The sequence below is a fragment of the Rattus norvegicus genome, chromosome 13 (genome assembly GCF_021556685.1).
Source record: "Rattus norvegicus strain SHRSP/BbbUtx chromosome 13, alternate assembly SHRSP_T2T, whole genome shotgun sequence".
Classification (NCBI taxonomy): domain Eukaryota; kingdom Metazoa; phylum Chordata; class Mammalia; order Rodentia; family Muridae; genus Rattus; species Rattus norvegicus.
In genome coordinates this window covers 71,393,031-71,417,214 of record NC_141546.1, presented here as the reverse complement: position 1 = coordinate 71,417,214, position 24,184 = coordinate 71,393,031, and the positions used below count along the sequence as shown (strand labels likewise).

At 45.2% G+C, this 24,184-nt stretch overlaps 1 protein-coding gene across 10 annotated transcripts in view; it reads left to right on the top strand.

Moving 5' to 3' along the window:
* Fam20b (FAM20B, glycosaminoglycan xylosylkinase) overlaps positions 1-22,237 on the top strand; it is a 37,776-nt gene extending 15,539 nt beyond the window's left edge. For 5 of the 10 annotated variants that reach the window (XM_087580874.1, XM_087580870.1, XM_087580872.1 and 2 more), the window contains 3 exons: positions 372-458; positions 3,891-4,000; positions 5,112-7,144. In XM_087580874.1, the coding sequence (XP_087437000.1) occupies positions 372-458; positions 3,891-4,000; positions 5,112-5,167 (253 nt within the window). In that variant the 3' untranslated portion in view covers positions 5,168-7,144. 10 annotated transcript variants of the gene reach the window in all.
* The last annotated feature ends 1,947 nt before the right edge of the window (positions 22,238-24,184 follow it).

The window sequence follows — 24,184 nt, the reverse complement described above, 5'->3', positions numbered from 1 at the left end:
ATTTTAAAGACATTTCTTAAGCAGCGTGACTTTTGGTGGAATACTATGCTGGAGATACAAAGATGGTTCTTTCCTTCCAGAAAATCACCTTGTAGTTGTATTTAAACCACACTGACTTTGTAGGAGTAAACCTAACGTCATCTGTGTTTTATTCAAAGATGATTGCAAAGGTGGAAACAGGGTTCTAGTTTATCTCAGCTTCTCTCTTCATCTACCAGCTATTTGGTGTTAACACCCATTCTCAGGGTTGACAGAAAAGAGGTGTGTGGAACAGACTGGGCTCGCTGACAGGTGGCTTCTGCCTCTTGTGCTGTGGCTGCCAACACCGATGTAATTCGAGTCTGCATCTGCTTGCTATTTTCCCTCTGCAGGTACAGCAGAGACTATGTGGTAGAAGGGGAGCCATACGCTGGTTACGACAGACACAACGCAGAGGTGGCGGCCTTCCATTTGGACAGGTGTGTGATCTCATGTTTCTTTGTTCCCCTTTCTTTCAAGGAAAGTCTGTGAACTTCTTCCAGAAGTGAGTACAGCAGTAACACACACATGTTCCCTGTTTAGAATTAATGAGTTAGTGCCATTGGAGTTCTGTAAGCACCTAATATTTGGGTGCTGTCTAAAACACACACACACAGTAAAGTTTTAAAGATGTATTTATTTTTCATATTTTGATTACATGTATGTCTATGCATCACAAGTGTGTCTAGTGCCCACAGTGGCCAGAAGAGGGCATTGGCGTCCCTGAACAGGGGTTACAGATGTAACTGCTGTGAGGATGTTGGGAACCAAGTCTAGGTCCTCTGTAAGAGCAGTGGGTGCTCCTGATCAGAGCACATCTCCAGCCCCAGCAGGGCTAAGTGTTTTTAACCCCAGTCTTTTACTTCCTGTCATGTCACATCATTCTTGGCATGCCTTATATTGTCATGGTTGATGGTATTAATTGGCAGATAAAATATCAGAATGAAGACAAGTTTGAATTCAAATCTCTGTATTGAATTGGCCACTAATTGTTCCTCATAGGACTGTTGCTTCGTTTCTGTTGTAATACTGATTTATTCCCATCACATAAAATATATAGCATGGTATTGATACTGGATTTTGTACAATGTATATACAGCTTCAAAAATCGGAGTAATATTTTAAAAAAGATACAATAAAAAAATCACCACGAAATCTGACATATAAGCAGTGGTTGAGTGTGGTAGCACCTGTAATCTTAGTATGAAGGAGACGAAGGCCTGGGGATTCAATCAAGCCTGGCCTGGGCTACGTAGTGAGATTAAAACCAGCCTATCCAGGGGCTGGGGATTTAGCTCAGTGGTAGAGCGCTTACCTAGGAAGCACAAGGCCCTGGGTTCGGTCCCCAGCTCCGAAAAAAAGAACCAAAAAAAAAGAAAAGAAAAGAAATCAGAAAAGGTAAACTTTTGTCTTTTTTATATTGGGAACTGTTTCTCATTTACACACACACACACACACACACACACACACACACACACACAAAAGCACTGGTATGGTATGGGGCTGGAGAGGTAGCTTAGTGGTTAAGAGCACTTAGTGCTCTTCCTAAGGACCTAGGTTTGATTCCCAGCACCCATACAACCACCTGTAACCCCTTTCAGGGGATCCAACAGACATGCAGATTATTTACATACATAATATACATGCAGGTAAAACATTCATACACATAAAGTAAAATAAACGCTTTTTTTTTTTAAAGATTTATTTATTCATTTATTATATATAAGTACACTGTAGCTGTCTTCAGATATACCAGAAGAGGGAATCGAATCTCCTTAAAGATGGTTGTGAGCCACCATGTGGTTGCTGGGAATTGAACTCAGGACCTCTGGAAGAGCAGTCGGGTGCTCTTAACCGCTGAGCCATCTCTCCAGCCCAATAAACGCTTTTCTAAACGAAGAAAGAAACACTGTTACACAGAGAAACTCTGTCTCAAAAAAGCCTAAGAAAGAAGAGAAAGAGAAGGAGCAAACACAGGTGGAGCGGGCATGTGGTGCATACCTGTAATCTCTGTGCTTAGACCACTAAGGAAGAAGCCGGGCTTTGAGGCTAGCCTGGGTTACTGTCTAAAACCAACTAAAACGATAAATAAATACTATAGGTTGTTTAGGGGGATAACAGCAATTAGTAGAGGCGCTCATGAACACTGGACAGGTTTCTTGTCACTGGAAATGTTTAAAAAACCCTTGAAACTGTGGTTTATTGTTTTCACCTGCTGAAATGCCAGAATTTTTTTTAAAAGATAATGTTTTATTGTCAGTAATAAATTTATATGTTGCCTAAAGCATTGTTAATTTTGTTCTTTCTGTTAAGAACTGTGTTGTTTTGTATCAGAAATCTTACTGTTCATAGCAAAGTTTATAGGTACACACATATCTTACTGTCATTTTGTAGTAGAGAAAACGGTAGTAACTTACTATTCTAGATAGGAGAGAGTTAAGTGAATTTGTAATACTGCGGATGTTTGCAGCCTTTTAAAGGAACCACAAACAGAGCTGCGTACCCAACTCCTCACTTACCGCACGTTAGAGTCAGACTGGCCCCAGCCTTGTCTGCCTACTGTCTTCCCTTTAAACTCTCTCCTTTCTGTTTACTGGACACCAGCAGATCGTGACGACAGCTTTATCCCTCCCTCACTTCTGGATCAGTATACCCAGCATAGTAAATTTCATCAGTCTAATGTATGTAAGCGATATATCATTATTTCACTTTGTATTTCCCCGCAATTATTGGCAAACTCTATTTTTCCATAGCATTAGTTTAGTAAACTATTCTCTGTGTTGATATGGTTACTACTAAGCCGGGAGTAGTACTTTATGCTCGTAATTCCAGCACTTGAGAGACTGAGGCAAGAGACTTGCCATGAGTTCACAGGTAAACTGGGCTGCAGAGTGAGGTTGTGTTTAGAAAGAAGCCACTGTGCTGTGGCAGTGGTGGCACACGCCTTTAATCCCAGCCCAGGGAGGCAAAGGTTCTGGATCTCTGTGAGTTCAAGGCCAGCCTGGTCTACAGAGATACAGGACAGCCAAGGCTTCATAAAGAAACCTTATATTGAAATACCAAAAAAGGAAAAGAAGAAAAAAGGGGGAAGACTAGGCCAAATGTAGGCGTATATTTATATATGCCTGTGTGTTTTTACAAATGTAAGAGAAAACGCTCATGCCAAAATGACAGTCGCTAGACTTGAGAATTAAGGATGATCTCAGTTCTTCATGATTAGTTTTAAAGTTCTGCCCTCCAAAAAGAAAGTAATAGGTGTGGTGGTAAACAGCTTTAATCCCAGCCCAGGGAGGCAAAGGGTCTCTGAGTCTGAGGACACATGGTCTACTTAGCAGTTCTAGGCCAGCTGCCAAGTAAGTAAGCCACCATAGTAAGACTCTGCCTCAATCAATCAATCAATCAATAAACAAACAAATAAACAACATACACACACATAATTTTTCCATTAGAAAGACCTTCAAATATGCTTTTATTTAAATTGTCATGTGGGTATGTTGTTTTAGTCAGTTTGCCTAGCTTATGAAAGCTTTTAATTCATCTGAGTTTAAAGTGTTTTCTAATGCTATATTAATACTTATTTCTTGTTTTGATTATGAAAAATATGTAGCAGAGGGTACTATGATAGGCCCTGTTCCCATTCCCTAGGCTTAGCAGTTTTCACGTACTGCGTGACTTGCCCACTCCTGGTTTTGCTGAACTGTAGAATCACGTGCATCTTGACATGATGAATTTGTGTACCTGTGACACTGAGGTCATTCACCTTCTACCTCTGAAACCTTCATATCTTCAACAGGATTGATCATGGTGTTTGAGACTTACTTAAAATGCATCCCCAAAGATTTCTCTCTTCTCTCTTCATCCTTCAACACTAGGATTCTGGGTTTCCGCCGAGCTCCCTTGGTCGTTGGCAGATATGTTAACCTGCGAACAGAAGTTAAGCCTGTGGCCACAGAGCAGCTGCTCAGCACCTTCCTCACTGTAGGTAAGAGATTCCTCCGGACGGTCGTGGTCAGTACGGTAAGGAGGTGTGGCGTCATCGAGCAAACCAGTCGCATCTCTTTCTCACCTAAAGACCTCGAGGGGACATAAAAGCAAATGGACATCCCAGTGTCACATTCTGTGTGGAAATTAGGTCTAACAGTGAGAATGGAAAAATGAGAATTTCACCCTAATATATACTCCTTGAAGTAGGAAGTGAAGTCTTTACCAGTAGCAAATGTAGTAACTTTATTTCTGTTTGATCTTCTGGCTATGCCTCAGATGCAGGATTTGGCCTAAATCGATTACTGTCTGCACATCATTGTCCTGGATATTTTTAATACTTGCATCCTCTTGGGAACGATCTGAGAAGTGAGGAAACCCAGGGGCTAAGGACTTGGCTTAGTCAATAAAGTGCTTGCTGTGCAAGCATGAGGACCTGAGTTTGAATCCCCATTCCTGTGTAAAAAACAGATATGGAAGTGACACCTGCATTTCTGACGCTGAGGAATTATAAACGAGCAAATTCTTGGAGATCACTGTTCCACCCGGTGGAATTGGTATTATGCTGCCTCCAGGTTCAGTGAAAGACTGTCTCAAAAAGTGAGGTGGGAAACAACTGAGGAAGGCACTCAGTATCAACCTCTGATCTTCACATGTGTGCCCCCACCACATGAAAGTAAATAAATAAAAAATAAAGAAATAAGGCATCCAAGCACCTCTCAGTCTTCAGACCGTGCGACGGCTGTTCTACTGTAGAATTACACTGAGTCATGGGTCACTGCTCTGCTTTCAAGAGTGACTTGGTAACTCCTGACCCTGGCCTTGGTTCCCAATGCCTCCTGTGTGCAGGGATCTGTTCAGCCTTGCTCGTAGGTGTAATAAAACAGGAAGAGTTTAGAGGAGCTGCGCTCTCTTCACTTTGCCTCCTTGTGGTGACTCTTTCAGTGCTCTACTCCAGGGCATAAATGAGAAGCAGACACTGAAAAATGAACTTCAGTTTGCTTTTACCTGACTGAATTAATTCATACTTAGCAATGAGGTAAAGCAATACCTGTCTCAAAAAAAATTACAAAATGGTAATACAATGTGGAAAACTCTTACATTTCTTTCAGTGACATGGAGACAGGAAATTTTACTGTTCCCATCGGTTCATCCCACCCATCCCTGAGTTAACATTGATCTAAGCTGAAGACAGAAGATGAACAGATTAGAGGTGCAGGAAGAGTGTGTGGTCAAGTAGAAGGTGCCTGTGGACTTAGCCAATGAGAGGATCACTGACGGGATCGATATTCTTCTTGGACATTGGGAAGCTGTTGCGGGAACGTGACTATGGCTTAATCAGATTTGCATTTAGAAGGCTAATGGTGACATTGGAGAGGGAATGGTGATGGGGAGAATCAAGATAACTGCTCTCAGAGACTGTTGGAGTGATTTTGAGAGACAGAGCTAAGATAAGGATGGAGATAGAATGACTAAGAGACATTCATGGACTGGAACATAAGCCGTGTGATCAACATCTTGGCTAGGAGGACAATAAGCAGAAAGGAGAACCTAAGAATGACTCCAAGTTTCTAGATTGGAGAGCCAAGTGAATACAGAAGCAGTTAACTGAGGGGTGCCTGGGAAAGACTTGAAGTGGTACAGAAAGATAGTAAATCTGGGTGTTTACTGGATATTGTGTTTCAGGCTCATTTGGGAGTTTGTGTTGGCGTACTTTTTATGCTGCTTTATTGGGTTCTGGTAGCTCTACCTCCCTTCCAGTTCTAGTTCCCCTCTAATCCCTTCCAACCTAACAACACTAGGTGGGAGAGAAAGAAGGGTAGAGAGGAAAGGGGGTATAGACCTCTTTAGACTACTTCTTGCTTCGTGTTTCTTGGGACCAGTCTAATCTTTGTCATCAGGATGTCTCCAACTTCTAGTCTCTTTGATCACAAACACTTGACAAACCTCAAAACAGCAGCTAGCAGCAGCAGTATTCTTCTTGGAGTGCCCCCTTCCCCTGCCCAGGTCTCTTGGGGCTCTGGCATTTATTCCCTCTCCAGGGTCCCCAGAATTAAATAATCCACAGTTGGCAAAGACATGTCCCTGCTAGAGCATGAGGCAAGTCATAATCACCTGTTGTGAGGCAACCTCTTATGCCACACCTGAGGTTAAAACAAAAACATATTCACATAACAGAACTGGGTTGTTAAAGAAGCCAAAACTCTCACTACACATTTGTGTGAACTAGTCAGTAACTAAAGGAGAAAAGTCTAGATGGAGGCTTAGATTGGCTAGTTCACCCAAGGAGAGTAAGGAGAACTTCAGTGATCAGATAAGCTGTTTCTGGGTTGAGTGTGTCCATGAAGTGGTTAGAGACTCAGGAAAAGCACATTTAGTCATAAGAGTAACCAGATGCTGATGACTGATCTCTGAGAGCGTTAGACACAGACTAAGCATTGGCATAGACTTGTTCTCACCATCTAACTGGAGGGGTGATTGTACTGGAGAGCTGTAATTGCATGCTAGGCATCGTACAGTCCCCTGACTAGGTAGTTTACGTCTCAGGGCTGGGAATATAGTACAGTGGTAGAGCAGTTGCTGGGCAGTTGAGTCTCTGGGTTCCACCTCCAGCCCAACTCCCCTGTTTGTATTTTAACTCCAGGAATGTGAGTAACACAAACTCATAGCTGATGCATTATACTTCTTTCCTAAGTAAGATTCTTATGTACCAAACCCAAGGGTTTGGGTTTTGCCCCATAGATTGTTAATTGCTTTGTTTTGTTTTGTTTTGTTTTGTTTTGTGTATTTTAAATTTTGAATCAGTAATTCATTCAGTTTGTTAACATGCTTCAGTTATCAAAAGGACTACAGTAACACATTCCAGTTCCTCTATTAGTAATTTATCTCTTTTTGTATACATTCACGTTTATATTTAATCCTATCATCTATACCACATGGTACACTATACGTACTTCTGCATCTTATTCTTTCTACTTAACCTAGCAATAACCTCTCTCAATAATTGATTTCCTTTTTGTATGAATAGAAATATATATTTATGTTTAGTTCTACCATTTTATGCGATCTATAGCCTAAATTCATATTTCTAAATCTCATTCTTTTTATTTAACATATCATAAAAACCTTTGCATATTATACCTAAGAACTTCTTATGTCATTTGGTTAATATTTTATTCATAGTTCTCTAAAGGAATAGAACTGATAGAATGAGAATAGAGATGACTTATTAGACAAGCTTACAGGCTATCGTCTGAGTAGTTCATCCGTGGCTTCTCTCTCATGATGGAAATGCCAAAGAGCCCAGTAGTTATTCAGTCCATGACTCTGGATGTCTCAGCAGTCCCAGGCTGGCACTGGAATTTTAGAGAAATCCTGGCGAGCTGCTGGTCCTCAGTCTGTGTCGGAATCCCTAAGAATTAGTTTGAGTACCAGTATGGAACGCTACATCAGCAAGCTAGATGGATTGCCATCAAGCATGAGCACAAGAAGCAAAGCAAAAGTCGTCTTCTGTGTCCTTTTATGTGGGTTGCTTCCAGAGGGTGTGGTCCAGATGAAGGGTGGTCTTCCTGCTTCAAATAGTCTGATCCAGAAAACCCCTGGAGGGTGTGCCTAGCACCTTGGTTTTTAGTTGATTCAAATGTTGTATTTTATGGGTCTACCATAAATTCATATATAGCCAGCCCCTTATTGGACTTATATATTACTTCAGTATTTTGTATTTACAACTATTGTCGCCCAGAATTACTTTGTACATATGCCACTTCATACATGAGCAGAAACTTCCAGAAGCTGACGTGCTAGTAGGCCAGGGGCATTTTGTATGTTAGTGGATGTGGTCACATTGCCCCCATAGACACTTAACTAATTTACCTTACCCATGAGTGCCCCTCCCCTAGTATCATTAATGAAATGCATCCTGAAACGTCTGGGGTGTTTTGTTTGTTTGTTTCATGTGTAGCATGTGTTCATTTGCTGCAGAGCCATTTGTATTTTCTGTTAGTTAACTGACTTGTACATGGATGGGTTCGAGGAGGCTGGAGGACAACTTGGGTACTGTTTCTCAGTCACGTCTTGCTTGTTGTTGCTATTTTGAGACAAAGTCTTTCCCTGACCTGAAGCTCCCCAACTGGGTGGGCTGCCTAACAAGTCTCAGAGATCTACCTGTCTCCACCTGCCTGTACTTCCAGGGCCCGGGACAGTATGGACTACTCAGAACCTCATCAACTACAGCATACCCACAGACACATGGCCGGCCGCCTCCCTCCCCTCCCCTCCCTCCCTCCCTCGCTCCCTTCCTCTCTCTCTTTGTTTTGTTTTTGAGTTGTGTCTGTCTGTCTGTCTGTCTGTCTCTCTCTCTCCTTTTCTTTGTTTTGTTTTTGAGATAGGGTATTTCTGTATAGCCTTGGTTGCTCTGGATCTGGAGCTGTAGACCAGGCTAGCCTCCAACTTAACAGCTGCACATGTGTCTGACTTCCAAGTGCTGGTTAAAGGTGTGGCCACCACTGTACAGCAGCCTTAAGATCTTTTAAAAATCATTTTGACCAATTGAAAGTAACATATATAGAATGCTTATGATTACAAAAATAAATTAAACTTGAATACACTTGAAATACTAACTTTTTAGAGTGAAAACAGACTAGACTATTTTAAAAATCATAGGAAAAAGTAAAGAACTGTGAAATGATCTAAAATAAGAGGAAAAAAGGATCCATTTTGTTTGTTTGTATGGTTTTTTGGTTTTGCCTTTGTTTTTTGGTTTTTTTTTTTGTTTGTTTTGTTTTTTTGTCTTGAGATAGGGCCTCTCTATACAGCCCTGGCTGTCTTGATATTCCCTATGTAGAACAAGCTGGCTTTGAACTCTCAGAAGATCCTCTGTTTACCCCACTGCTGGGATCAAAGCTGTGCTGGGGAGATGGCTCAGCAGTTAAAAAGCACTGGCTGCTCTTCCTGAGGTCCTGAGTTCAACGGCCAGCAACCACATGGTGGCTCACAGCCATCTGTAAAGGAATACTCTTTTCTGGCATGCAGATGTACACACAGACAGCACTCCTACAGTTTAAAAGGGGCTGAGGGTGCACTGCCTTGCTGAGAGGGGACTTACTGACTGGCTATCAAAATGTGAAAGGCTTCAGCCTCTCAAGCATGGTGATGATGGTGCACTTTTAGTGGTGGTGTTTGAGACAGGTACCCTACAACTATAGTAATATCTGATTACTTCCACGTTCCTACCCTGCCCACCAAGTATGGGGACTGGCTCTAGAGCCTCACACATGCTAGGCAAAAAACCCTGCCACTGTGCATCACGTCCCAGGTGGAGCTCTGTGATGCTCCACTCCTTACCAAACTTTAACCACATTTACCACACCGATCGCTGTGCTGGAGTCAGCTGTTTTGATAGCTGTGATTTAGTAGTTTATAATTCTGTCATTTATAGACTCCTCGGTAGGCATTCTGTTTGGATCAGAACTCCCCTCCTATGCATTTTTTTATTCATAGCATGATGAACTCACTGGGTTTCTCAATTTTTTACTATTATTTTTTGTGTTGATACTCTGACTCCACAGACATGGCCAGTGGGAACGTGGTAAGCAGCTCCATTCCTCTTGGAATGGTCTCACTGTTCTCCAAGCACTTCCTTCCTGCTGGCTGAGTCAGTGTAGCCCAGGCTCGCCAGGACCTTCCCTGACTCAGCCCTGGAGGCAGCTGCTTGTCCAAGGAGCCCTCTCTCTTTTTTAATGGGGTATTAAAAGGTCTTTAGAAAATGATATGTGAAGATATATTATGGTATGAGCATTTATTCCAGCGATTTGGGAGGCTGAGGCAGGAGGATTGTAAGTCAAAGTTTACTCCTTAAAAAGTAAACAGAGGTCTAGCCATGTTACCTCAGTCTGTTCACCTATCTGCTCCTGTCCCCCAAGTGTGACAAGCTAAGTATATGTCTGCACTCTCGCCTCTGAGTACTCTGGCCAAAGCCTCTGCTCCGATAAAGAACAGGAAGACATCGCTTTCTTTTAATTATTGTGAGTTGAGAGCAAGACTGTGATTATAGTTGACTTCTGTCTGGGAGAGAGGCTGGGTAAAAGGGAGACACAGGAAGATTAGAGAGCTTTCCTTTCCTTGGGGATTTTTTTTACACTGTTTGCTTTTATCACCCACGTAGGAAAATACATGTGTGAAATGGACTAACATCAGGATTCTGATTTTCATGGTGCCTTCTTGTTTAGCTGTTCAGTCTTGCTGGAGGGAGAATTTGGATTCTTAATTTTCTTTCTTAAGTATATCTGGCTCATTTCTCTCCTGCAGGAAACAATACTTGTTTCTATGGGAAGTGCTACTATTGCCGAGAAACAGAGCCAGCATGTGCTGATGGAGACATGATGGAGGGCTCCATCACACTTTGGCTTCCAGATGTGTGGCCTCTGCAGAAGCATCGGCATCCCTGGGGCAGGACTTACCGAGAGGGCAAATTGGCCAGGTAAATGCTCCCGTGAGCCAGGACTACGTCTTTGCTGTACCCAGCCAGTTGTCTTTCCTCAATAGGAGCCAGTCTGAGAGTAAGAGGAATTGTGGATTGGGGCACACCTGCTAGGCAAGGCCCTGTTTTCATCAGTGCTCGTTTGTCAGTCATCTTGCTATCATAAAAAGAGGAGCAATTAAGCTGGGGCAGTGGTGGTGCACACCTTTAATCCCAGCACTCAGGTAGTAGAAGCAGGTGGATCTCTGATTTGAGGCCAGCCTGGTTTGCAGAGTGAGTTTCAGGACAGCTACAGATACACAGAGAAACCCTGTCTTGAAAACTAAAAGACAAAAGGGGAGAGATGAATTTTGTCCACATTACTTTGGACTTTTTGTGGCACAGTACATCACTGCAGAAGCTTGTGATGGCAGCGGCTGCTTATGTTGTTGCTGCCAGAAAGCAAAGGCAGGGAGAGTGGACCAGGAGCAAACTGGCCAGGCAGGGACGCCCCAGAATATCCCTTTTCTCCTCTTCCAGGTGTATTCCCAGTGACTAAACCTCTGTCACACCCTAAAGATGCAATAGCTACTGGAAGTTCCACAGGCCGAACCAGGGCTTTGGTACAGGGCCTTTAGCAGACATTTAGGGAATAAACCATAGGGGCCTGGGGAGCTGGCTCAGGGGTCGAGAGCATCTGCTGATCTTGCAAAGGCCTGAGTTGGATTTCCATATCTCACAACTACCTGTGATTTCAGCTTCAGGAATCCAATAGCCTCTTCAGGCATCCACCAGCAACTGTATACACACACACACACACACACACACACACACACACACAAAAGAATAAATATCTTTTGCTGGCCCCTTAGGCTCATGTCAGCCTAATACAGTCAGTGCCCACTGTATTAGAACCAATATTGCTGAGAGGAGAGTATCTGAAGTCTCTGAGACATACGGCAGATCTTAAGCTGTGAGCCCTACAAAAATTAAACAAAACCAAAAAAACAGAAAAACAAAACCAAGCTACATGCTTGCAAGATACAATGGCACTGGAGAAGCGCTCTCATTCCAGGATTGGACAAAAGCAAGAACAGACATTTAATGCTCCAGCTCAGGCCGTTGAGAGTCACTGGGTAAAGGTACCTGCCGCCCAAGCCTCAGCCCCAGCAGTCAGTCTCCAGAGCTTGTATAAGCAGGAGAGCAGACCAGCTCTACAGATTGTCCTCTGACACCCACATGAGTGCTATGCCACCCACAGCCCTGACATGCCATGTATGTGTACACACAATAATAATAATAATGTATAAAAATAATCCAGGGGACTGGGGGTAGCTCAGCGGGTAAGAGCACCGATTGCTCTCCCAGAGGTCCTGGATTCAATCCCAGCATCCATGTGGTGGCTCACAACTATCTGCAACTCCGGTTCCAAGGAATCCGACACCCTCACACAGACATACATGCAGGCAAAACACCAATGCCCACAAAATAAAAATAAATTCTTTTTAAAAAATCTTCTAGTTCCATGTCCAGAATTAAGGACTCGCATGGGTGTAGTGTGAGCTGTAAAGTCTCAATCAGCCTGTCCCAGTAGTGAAGCCCACAGAGCTTCTGTCTTGAGATAGTTTTGTTCGCCCATTGCTTTCCTCAGTGGACAAGTGTTCCACATTCCTGGTGTCTCAAGGTTGTGGACTGTCCTTTGCAGCTTTAGCTGCACTCTCACAGCTCTATGCGCCACATTCCTGGCTATTGGCAGGAACCCTGTCTGTACCCTCTCAAGACCCCTGAATCTCAGGGGAAGTGGCTTCACAGTTCCATTGCGTTTGCCTGCTTCATTCGCACCAGGCGGATGATGCCAAGTCTGGCGCTATTCAGAGCTTATCCAGGCCCTGTTGGACCACAGTGGCCTCTTCAGTGTGTTATGGATGGACACAGAAGTTTAGTCTGGGATGGGCTGGATCTTGCAGGTTCCTGAGATGCCTCAAGGTGGCTTTCCTACCGCCTTAGTGTAAAGCACTTGGCTTTTCTAATGGCGCTAGTCTCTTCAGCAACTGTACTCCTCTTGCCTTGAACTTTATATGTGCGTCTTACCTGGTTCAACTACAAGTTTTTCAGATCTTTCTGCTCTGCATTCCGCTTCCACTTCTCACAGTAAATATGGCCAAAAGCAGTCAGTAATCCCCATAGTGCTGCCTTAAATTACTTCTACCATAGAAGCTAGTCCACAAAGTCTCAGGATATGTACAGAACATAGATTTTCTTCAGAGTGTAACATGTTTAGCTTCTTGTCTGTTTCCTAATGTAGTCCCTGTTCCCAACTCAAACCTCTCAGCATAGCTTTTGCTCTGTATTCCTGCCAGCCTCTGATCCCCACCAGATCCTCCCAGTAGTCTGTGCTCCATCGCACTCTACTGTCCTTAGCTTGCTTTTCTAGACTTCCCTAATTTTGCAAACCAACCCCAAAGGCCCTTGAACCTCACTGTCAGGGGTGGTCACTGCAGTGTTTGATACCAGCTTTCTGCACAGTTTTCTGTCTCTAACAAATACCTAATGTTTTAAATGAAGGATTCTTTGGCTCACAGTTTCTGAAGTTTCAGCTCAGCTTAGTCTGCTCTGTTGCTTTGAGAGTTATGGTCAGACAGTATCAAGACAACACATGTACGCTGTGGAGGAAAGTTACTCTCCTCAAGGTAGCTAGGAAGCAAACCATGAAAGAGGAAAGGCCAAGGCAACCATATTCTACCGTTGCTCCCCACAGCTCATAGTCTGGCAAGCAAACTGTTGACACACGGCCTTGCTCTCAGGAGCGAAGCTGTACAGTCAGGTGTGGTTGGCATTCAGTAACCCTTACGATGCCCCTTGCCTCCAGGTGGGAATATGACGAGAGTTACTGCGACGCTGTGAAGAAAACATCCCCCTATGACTCAGGCCCACGCCTCCTCGACATCATTGACACGGCTGTCTTTGATTACTTGATTGGCAACGCTGACCGCCATCACTATGAAAGCTTTCAAGATGACGAAGGCGCTAGCATGCTTATTCTTCTGGATAATGCCAAAAGGTACAGAGCAGCAGGACTGGCTTCTGTCAGCGTCTGTGTGAAAGAGGGCATTCTCTAGGACACTGTGCTAGTCAGTTGTCAGGCACAAATACTGACATAAAACAGCCCGTAGCAATGAAGTGCTTATTTCAGCTCATGGTTTCAGAAGCTTGTTGGCTTTATTGCTCTTGGGCCTGTGGTGAGACAGAATCATCATGGCCAGGAACACATCAAGAGCAAAGCTGCTAATCTTCTGGCATCTGGGAAATGGAGAGGCCAGGTCCCAAAATTCCCATCAAGAATGCACGCCAGAAGTTTTCAGACTTCTTTCTGCTGGCCCCCACCTCCCGAAGGCTTCTTCACCTCTCAGTAGTGCTCCAGGCTGGCCTCTAGTGCCTTAGCGGATGAGCCTGGGGCTGGGGTGGGAGACGTGGGATCAAACTATCCTGGAACTGACCTCCAGAGCCTCAGCTCTGCGAGCCTGGTGTTGGAGATTAAGTAGCAACAAGGTTTGTGAGCAGCACAGATAGTCAGGACAGCAGCTGCTTTCTCTGCACTGTCCTCGGGACAGAGTGACTCTTCAGTCATTGAGGGGAGTTCCAGAAGGTAAGCGGTTTCCCAGAGCGGCCATTCCTTCCCTAACAGAATACCATTTTTATGTCGTCCCGGCCTCTGAAAGCCCGGGGCAGTTTTCTGTTTGAAGCTGCCAGCAGGCTTGCTTGCTGGAATAAGGTTTTAGTGACTCTGGAAGTATTAGCCACCTGCCTCTCGGGACTCTAGCAGAGAGAGCCTGGATGTCTTTCCAGACCTTTAGAATGCTCTACAGGCTCAGGATTTGTGCCGTCCCTTTGGACTGAGGACTCACGTGTGGCCCCACAGTTATGGTCCAGCATCTTGGCAGGAAAAGGGTCCTTGTAGCCTGAGTTTATTGCTGTTTGATGCGTTAATTCAGGCTGTTAATTCTGCTGTGTCTAATTAGTCATGCCTAGCTTATTTTTAATTTAAATGATTTGAGCTGTTGGAGCATGAAATTATCTAGGCTCACAGTTGGTGTTTTATAGATTGTGCTCTTGCTTTGATGCTGAGAAGGGAGCAAGTACTTGCACCTAATTCCTGTCTTAATTTAATTTTCAGCTTTGGGAACCCCTCGCTGGATGAGAGAAGCATCCTTGCCCCTCTCTATCAGTGTTGCATGTAAGTTATGCACAGTGTGTGTCTGCCTGCACTCCTCCTTCAGTTCAGTCCCCGAGCATCAGTTCTCCTGACCTTAAAACATCCCCGTTGCATTTCCTACTTCTAGCCCAGAACCCCTGTGAACCCTGACAGGGGTGAGGGAAGCCCAGACGCAGGTCGCCCAAAACTCAGAATTCATTTGAATCCTGCATCAATCAGTAAGTGTGTAGTATCTAGAGTAATGTGTGTTTGTTTAACTTATTATCTCTCCCACCCACTAAAAACAGTCTAGCTGGGCTCTAACAAAGCTAGCACCTAGGAGACAAAAGCAATAGATCTCTGTGAGTTTGAGGCCACCCTGGTCTACACAGTGAGTTCTGGGACAGCCAGGACTACATAGTGAGACAATCTCAAAAATAAAAAATAAAAAAAATAGTGATTTTTTAAAAAAATCTGTTTAATCTGGTCTACCTTAGGGTTTCAATTTGAATGTTTTAGCTTGAAATTATCTAAACCAAAAATACCTTTCTCTTAGTATTTAATAACTGATTTAAATATATTAGAGAATAAAGGAATTGAGAAAAGTCAAGAAAATGAACCAAAACCTGGCCCTAGGAGCTCCTGCTTCAGGCCCCTACTCCTGGACTGATTTTGAAGTTTACGCATCAACAGTCAGTGAAATTCATGTCATTTGGCTCCAGAAAACAGGTCTGGGAACATTCTAGGGCTGCCTAGCCCGGAAACAGGACACTGTGGCTATGCCTCCTTTCCCTCCTCCCTGCCCTCCACCCCCGTTTGTCTGTCTGTTTTTCCAGTGCGGGGCCTGACTTCAAGGCCTTGTGCCTCCTAGGCAGGTGCTTTATTGCTGATCCACACTGTAGCCCCTCCCCTCTGCGCGCACGCACGCACACACGCATACACGCACACACACCCATACACACACACACACACGCACACACACGCATACACACGCACACGCGCACACACACACACACGCATACATACGCGCTCGCATACACACGCACACACACAGACACACACGCACGTACACGCACACACATGCGCACACACACACACTCTTCTGCTGTATGTGTGCAGGTGTGCATGTGCAGGCTGGAGGACATCTTGGGAGTCATCCTCAGGAACTGCCCACTTCTCTTCCCCTTTTAAGACAAGGCCTTAGTGCCCCGGAACTCACAGGTGGGTTAGCTGGCAAGCCATTAAGTCCCAGGAGTTCCTCTGTCTCTGTCTGCACAGCTCTGGGATTACAAGTATGGACCACTATACCCAAATTCTTCTCACCTGAGTTGTGTGGATCAAACTCAAGTCGTGCTTGCAGGGCAAACCCTTTACTGACTATCTGTTCAGCCCATCCATATCCATCCCTCTGTTTTTCTTCCTCCCTTTCCTCCCTTTCCTTCTCTTCCTTCCCCTCCTTCCCTAGCTCTTCTCCTGACCCCTTCCTTCCTTCTCTCCCCCACTCCCCTACGTGTGTGTCTGTCTGTCTCTCTCTGTCTCGTCTTTCTTTCTCTCACAGACTCTCATATACAGCCTAGGCTGACCTCAGCTCCCCAGTATTCTTGCCTCAGTCTCCCAAGTACTGGGCTTACATGGCTGTGCTGTGGTACTCAGCTTTCTCAGTAGGAAGCAGGAGTCTTTAGAAGGTAGTATTTACTTACCTGCTTAGCCCTAATTCTCCTTCCTGATACTGGAAAACTGAGGGCAGGTGGGCTAAGTCAGTCAGCACCTGGTGTCGCCATCAGCAGAGGAAAGTATGAGTCTGGGAAGCCGCTGGGCCACCTGCAGGGCATTTGAGGGCCTGTAGAGTGAGCTGGAGTGGTTAGATGCCATACTGGTCCCTGTGTCCAGAGAGTAACAGAGTGCTGTGACCTCAGCACTTAGGAGGTGATAGGAAGTGGAGGAGTTCGGCGTGGTCCTGGGCTACCTGAGACCCTGTGTGGAAAGGCACCTCAGAGACATTATCAGCACATGAGGCTGTGGCTACATGGGCTGCATCTTCCAAGAGTGTGGCTGGGGACAGAGCTTCTTTGGTGATCTCCCTCCTGCACCACTGCAGCCAGAGGTATGACAGAGCGCCTTCCTGCTCCACTGTCCCTCTCCTGAGAAGGCTTAGGAGGAGTCATTCTTGAAGGAATTCTGTCCATTTTGGAGAAGCATAGACTGGAGAGTGAAACTGCTGTCGAATCCATCAACTGACAGCTGTTACACTGGAAAACCTCTGGCGTTTATAGTACAGTTCAGCTCTGCACAGGCACTGATCCTTACTTTAGTAGCCGTAAAACAGTCGACTTCTCACAAAGTCAGGCACTTCTGCCTGCCCAGTGACCTCTAGTACATCCGTGTTCTACTCGGTCACCCTACTATACCCACTGAGACGATAATCTCTCTGCTTCGTCCTTTAGTCTATTTCATTCCGCTATAACAGAAAGTCACACACAGAGATATTTCCCTTACATTTATTTACTTTATTATTAGTAGTATTTGTATGTTGTGGAGGTGTGGGCTTGTGTGCCACAGAACATGAGTGGAGTCAGAGGACAGCTTAGTCACTTGACTCTTTTCTCTTCACCTTTATATGGGCTCCAGGATCAAACTCCAGTCACCAGGCTTAGTAGGGGACAACTGCCTTTACCTGCTAAGCCATCTTACCACCATACAGAACAGAAATTCATTGCTTCAGAGCTCTAGAAGCTGAGAAGCTCCAGCTTCCAGCATACCGGCATACTGAAAGAGCTTCCTTACTATGTTACCACATGGCAGGAGCCCTCATCAATGGTCACACCTTTAGAGCTTCAGCTCGTAATACTCTTACAATGGCAACTGAATTCCCAGTGAGTTTCATCAGGATTGAATACCTAACCTTAGGAAGATAGATAATCTCTCTAAAGATGTGTGTGTGGGGGGGGTAGTTTTGGGACAAGGTTTCTCTATGTAATCCTGTCTGACCTGGAACTTACTGGAACTTACTCAGTAGTCAAAGATCTGACTGCCTCTGCCTCCCAAGTACTAGGATTAAAGTTGAGTGCTATCATTGCTCAGCAAAAAAACCCAGATATTCTTTTTTTTTTTTTTTTTGGAGCTGGGGACCGAATCCAGGGCTTTGCGCTTGCTAGGCAAGTGCTCTACCACTGAGCTAAAAACCCAGATATTCTTAAAGTAACTGTTTCTCTTTTATTAATGGTAGCATTTGTAAAATTCAGAAACATTTGAATCATGATGTTATCGTCACCCCTGAGCACCTGAGGATAACCGTAGCACAGCGCACCTCACTCTCACCCGCTGTCTCAGCGCTCTGGTGTCCCCAAGACACAGAGTAAAAGATTTTCTCTGACTTCTCAACACTAACATAGTATCATAGGCATTTCCCTGTGCCACTCAATTTCAAACCTTTTTAATGGCTGTGGACTATTTCCTGCTCCATAATCCGAAGTATCCCTCAGTTAGACATTTAGATTGTTTGGGTTTCCCTCTTAGTGTTATGAATATGTATGTCTTCATGTATATCTCCAATCACTCCCCACCCCCACCCAAATCTACACCATGGCTGTATGTCTTACTCCTGATACAGAGAGAGAGGCAAGTCTAAAATAAGAGATGATTCACGGAAACAGACACACAAAACCCTTTCTACCATGTAAGCTTCAAGCTGAATTGAAGATTAAGGTGTTATGTAATTTCTTTTAAAACTTTTTCTTCCAGCATTCGGGTTTCAACTTGGAATAGACTGAATTATCTAAAGAATGGAGTACTAAAGTCTGCCTTAAAATCTGCCATGGCCCATGACCCCATCGCCCCTGTGCTCTCCGATCCACACTTGGACACTGTGGACCAGCGGCTTCTGAATGTCCTGGCCACCATCAAGCAGTGTACCGACCAGTTTGGGATGGATACTGTGCTGGTGGAAGACAGGATGCCTCTCTCCCACTTGTAACTCTCAAACAAGTGGAACTGATTTTTACAAAGATAGAGAAACAGCACAATCAATTCCAAATGGCATGTGATGGCCTGCAAGTGGCCACAGCAGGTGCTGGTGATAGAAGACGTGGCCCTGGGAGTGCTCGGTGTTTTCTGCAGTGCAAGCTAAAGGCCACAGATCAGCAGGGCGTCTGTGCGGGGTCAGCTCTCAAACTCAGACAGCCACTCTGCCCAGTCTTCGTTACCACCCACACCAGAGGACTGGCAGGTTGATATCGGCTAAGGAATGGGTTCCAGAGTATGTGTCTGGGGCTAGCCTTGCTCTCCTTTCTCACAGCCATGGATTCTCTGAAAACACTTTGTAGTCCCTGTGTCTTTAAAAAACAAAAAACCAGAACTAGTCAGATTGAAAAACAGACTGTTCCTCCAGAGTGGCATCAGACAGAATAGCAGTCTGCTCCGGGAAACCCGTTTTTAGGGTAGATTGGAGGATGGGGAAGGGCAGGAAGATCTTGGAACTCTAGGCTATTGAGTAGCATGGATTTGACATCTCAGGGAAGAGAAGAGGGAGGGGCTCACTCTATAGAACCAGGAAGATAATTGACTTAGTGAAAACAGCTTCCTCTAGGGCTTAGGTTCTTAGATATGTCCAAAGCAAACAGTCGTCCCCGGCTATGTTCACACTAACCACAGTCATCTCTAGAGGAAATATTATTACAACCCAAGCATGATCCTCCATGGACACTAATTTACCCCATGCCCACCTTTTGCCCAAAGTTGCAAAACAAATTGAAACTGTGCTCTCTGCCCTCCCCCCACACACACCTTTTCCCCCCTTTCAATGGCATTGTTTATTTTGAGGTAGGCTATAGCCTCTTATTGTAGCCTGTGCTGATCCGGAACTTAACTGTATAACCCAGCTCACTTTGAACTGGCAGCAGTGCCGTGGCCTCAGCCTTCCCCATGCTAGGATGATAGGTGTGAACTACATGCCCAGCTCTCTCATGTCTGAAGTGCGCTCACACCCTGTGAGGTGAATGGCTTGTAAGGCATTTGATCAATGGTGCTGTTCCTAGGAGGTTAGTGGCCTTGTCTGTGCCTTTCTTATGAGAAAGTGTCCTGGTGGCTGGACTAAGCTTGTGATGTGTGCCCTGCAGGTAACAGAGTGAAAGATTTTAAGCCTCTGAGCCTTGAAACTGAGGAGATCACAAAGAGCCTTAATATTTTGGTTCATACCAAATCCAAATTTACTTTCATTCGGAGTTCCGAGCCCATGGTGTAGTAGAATTCTTCATCTCTGAGTCAGGGTCAGCGTTAGTTCTGTGCTCTGTCATTTGATAGGTAAGCAGCTGCCACATGGCTAGGGAATGTGTCTGGGACAGTAGCTGCACTCAGACTGTGTTCCCTTGACATCTTGTCCAGTTCTGCACTTATGTCACGAGAAGCCTTTCCACACTGGCTTGACATTTAATGCCAGCCACAGAGCCTGGCTTGAGGCAACTCCCTTTTGAGTTTATCCCCCTACCCCTTCCCGTTTCTCACATTAAAACCTAGTGGCAAGTAACCACTTTTCTCTTTTTTTCTTTTTTTCTTTTTCTCTTTTTTCTTTTTTTTTCTTTTTCTCTTTTTTTCTTTTTTTTCAGAGCTGGGGACCGAACCCAGGGCCTTGTGCTTGCTAGGCAAGCACTCTACCACTGAGCTAAATCCCCAAGTAACCACTTTTAAATGGCATGAAATTAGGAAAATTTGTACATTTAATGTACACTTTGAGGTAGGTTAAGAAATACTGCATATTTCTTTTTCTAAATTGTGGATATTGAACTTAAGAAAACAAACATTAGCACAAAACACTAACATAGTGTTAACAAAGGAGATATTGAGCCGGGCAGTGGTGGCACACCCCTTTAGTCCTAGCATTCAGGAGGCAGAGACAGGCAGATCTCTGAGTTCAAGGCCAGCCTGGTCTACAGAGTTCTAGGACCAAACCCAAAAAACAAAAGGAGGTATTAAGTTTCCAGGCTGCTTGCTGTGTACATCAAGAAAATTCACAGTTGAATTTTGAGATTAGCTGGTTATTAGCAATTTCTGCCTGGAGCCAGCAGGGTGGGTGGACAACAGTGCGCCCTCCCCCCATTGCTGATGAAGCTGCAGCTCAGCGTTCCCTCGGGCACCTCAGTGAAGAGGTGCGCCCAGACAAGCAGCCTCACTCACTCATGTTCCTTCAGAGCAGTTAGAGAAAAGTCCTCTCACACTTCATTTTCCCACTCATGGCCCTAGAAGGTGCTCAGCTCCACAGTGGACAGAGTTAGTCAGGGCGGCTCGGCAGTTAGAGTATAAAGTTGTGTTCTAACTGGGATTGGACTAAGTTAGGAAAGGTACATTTGAGTGAATTTTGGCGTGGCAGGAGGAGGTCGGCTGTATGCTTCCAGCCCCAAATTTATAGACAGAAACAAAGTTCTGTCGGGGAAAAAGAGATATATATTTTTTAAAGTATTGTAACTCCAGCCTCTTTTTGGGTCGTTTACTGGATTAGGACTGTTACAATCAAGGCCCTGGGGGATTTCGGTCAGCTCTAAATTAGTTTAGCCAACTGAACCTCTGCATAGATGGATGCACTCAATACAAAGCCAAGAAATCCGAATCCATTGCTATTTCCTCCCACTTCTTAAATATATATGTATTCTGAGGTGGAAATGGGGGAGATTTGAATATAGAATTTTTATTCTCAAACTCTACTTAATCTAAGGCTGCATTGTACTTTGGGAGAGCTCTAAGCACCTTTAAAACAGTCGTCTCTAATTTGCTGTAGATGTTTGGTATTTTTTAAGGTTTGTCTCCCTGTTTGCACTCAGGGTTAAAGTGTCAGACTAAACTTTTAGAAGAAAATAGAGAAATTCAGGACCTCATTACAGATTATTCAGCAAAGTGGACCCTGATGCTTTCTCGATTTCCCCAGTGCTGGAGACAGCATCTCCATCCAAAGAAACACATTTTCTTTAAAACTCTCACACTGTCTTCTCCCCCCTGCTTCCTGTTCCTTCAGCCTCCCTCCCCTTCCCTCCCTGATACCTCTGATTATCTTGTGATCACCTGCTGTCGTCACACTCTCCTGAGCCCTGAGAGCAGGGTTTTGGGATAGGAGGTGGAGGTTTGGGTTAATATGGCCGTGTATGCATTCTACCAAGGAAAATGTTCTTACGTTGACACAAGGAAGTACTGACTCACTGGCACTGAGAAAGGACTCGGCTACTTAGGGTTGGCATGCACACCCAGCCTTTCCTGGGCAGCCTGCTAAGCCAGGTGACTGTGTGCTCTGTGGGGGGCTGGCTCTTCTCCCCTTATTTCTCTAGTCTGGGTGGTGAGTGGGGGCTGTCACTCTACTGTCACGGTTTTTAGGACCTAAGGTGATCCTCATAAACTCTTGGGGGAAGCTGGGAGTAACTTACTGGGAAGCTAATTTATTTGTCTGAAGGGTGGTGGAGGGATCACTGCCCTTTGATCTGCCTATGGTTTCCTCTTGGAGCTGTTGTGCAGATAGGGGTTGTACTTGGTAAGACACCAAACAGATTTCTAATGTGTTCTATGGGTTTCAGTTCTGAAAAAAAAATAAAAGATTTTAATATATTATTGTATCATGTTTTCTGGCTAATCCCTCCCTCCACCACACCCCTGTGCTGTCCATGCCATTTCTATTCCTACCGCTGTGTCAAGGGAGAGAAGGTTACATCCTTCATCTCTGCTTAACCTTCCACAGGGACTGCTTCCTGTGGCTGAGAGCCTTAGACTTCCTCACAAGCTTTTGAAAGGCCCGCATAGCTTGTTGCTGTTGCAGACAAGGCTCCACAGGACCAGTCTTCAGTGATGGTTAGTACTTACCTTCTTTCCTGCAGCTTCTTGGAGATGAAGCATTACAAATCCTAAATAGGGCCCGGCAGCACACGCCACCACAGACACGGAGAAAGGCCAGTTTCCCTCAGTAGAATTCTTAGGATATCCAGAATTTCCATTTTTAAATGAAAATCTATATTAAATCTAGTGTTAAACCCCTCCCCCCCCCCCCCAGCCAGACAAGCATTGTTTAGATTTCCCCTTGCTGTGCTGAGTAAATGTGCCTGCCTTGTATGTGAACATGACACCCGGAGCCAAATTCTGGCTTCCCTTCCTCCCTGATGCACCACGGACCGATTGTATCAGGTTTCTATTGTGATACACGTCATAACCAAGGGGATTTATAAAAGGAAGTTGACTTGGGTTTACCGTTCAGATGGATCCCTGATGGTAGAGTAGAGGCAGCAGATACAGAGGCTGAGTGGAAGCCGTGTCTTCAGATTTCCAACCACAAGCACAAACAAGCACAAAGCTGAGCAAACGACATGGTATGAGTCGTGTGGGTTTTTTTTTTTTTTTTTTTTTCTTTTCTATTTTTCGAAGCTGGGGACTGAACCCAGGGCCTTGCGCTTGCTAGGCAAGCGCTCTACCACTGAGCTAAATCCCCAACCCCTTGATTCATAACCTTGATGGTCTGGTTCTCTACTTACAGACCCCGGGAAAGGTGGACCGTGCATCATGGCAGGGGTGACTGGTAGAAGAAAACTGCCCAACCACAATTCTCTTTCAAGAACCGCCCCCACCCCAAGTAACCCAAAGACCTCCCCCACTAGGGCTCACTTGGAATTTCCACCACCACCACATCACCCTCCACCCTCCCCCATGCCAAGCGGGGGACCAAGCATGGGGGTTTCTAAATATTGACAGGATCCCACTATGTAGCTGTAGCTGGCTTGACACTCAGTATGTAGACCAGGCTAGCTTTGAACTCAGAGAACTGTGCCTGCCTCTGCCCCCTGGAAGCTAGGATTAAAGGCCTGCGTCCCCATGCGTATTTGATCAGCTTTGTAAACCTAGCTATGAGTGGTCAAGTACTTAGCCTAACTCCTGCAATTCTCACATGGTACAAGTTCGTCTTAACGCGGGGATTTCCAGAACTCAGATGCCTACTTCTTGCTTCTGCTTTAACTGGCGTCCAGGAAAGCCTGCTGCTGCTGACTGCTCGCTACTGTTTCATTTTCCTCTTCAGAGGACCAGGAGCGACCTTGGCCACCCAGCTCTCCACCGCTCACACTCTTCTTCTGACTGCTTCTGCACCCAGCTGACTCCCCTGCCAACACAACGCTCCCTGCTTAGACGGTTTCATCACCGTCCTCCTGTCGGGTTGGCAGAAAGCTGACCTCCTACGAGGGCAGAGCACCAAAGAGAGTCCTTATGTGGGAGGCACAGTTGAATGGTTGGCAGTGGCCATTTTGTGGCATGCCCCAGAATAGCCTGCATCCCATTGGGTTGGACAGGGGGGCTCAAGTCGGTCTCGGGATGCCTGCAGTCCGGGACACCAACTTGAGTTTCAGTTCGGATGGGTCTCTGGTCTGAATCGAAACTCGGTTCTTCTAGTCCGATGGGCAGCTGAGTCAGCCTCCGCGAGGGCGGGGCGGTCACCAGGACGACGCCAATCCTAGGCCGCGCCCGCTGGTGGGTGGTGATGAGTTCTGGGTTCCCGGACTCTTCCAGGCGGAAGCGCTCGCTCC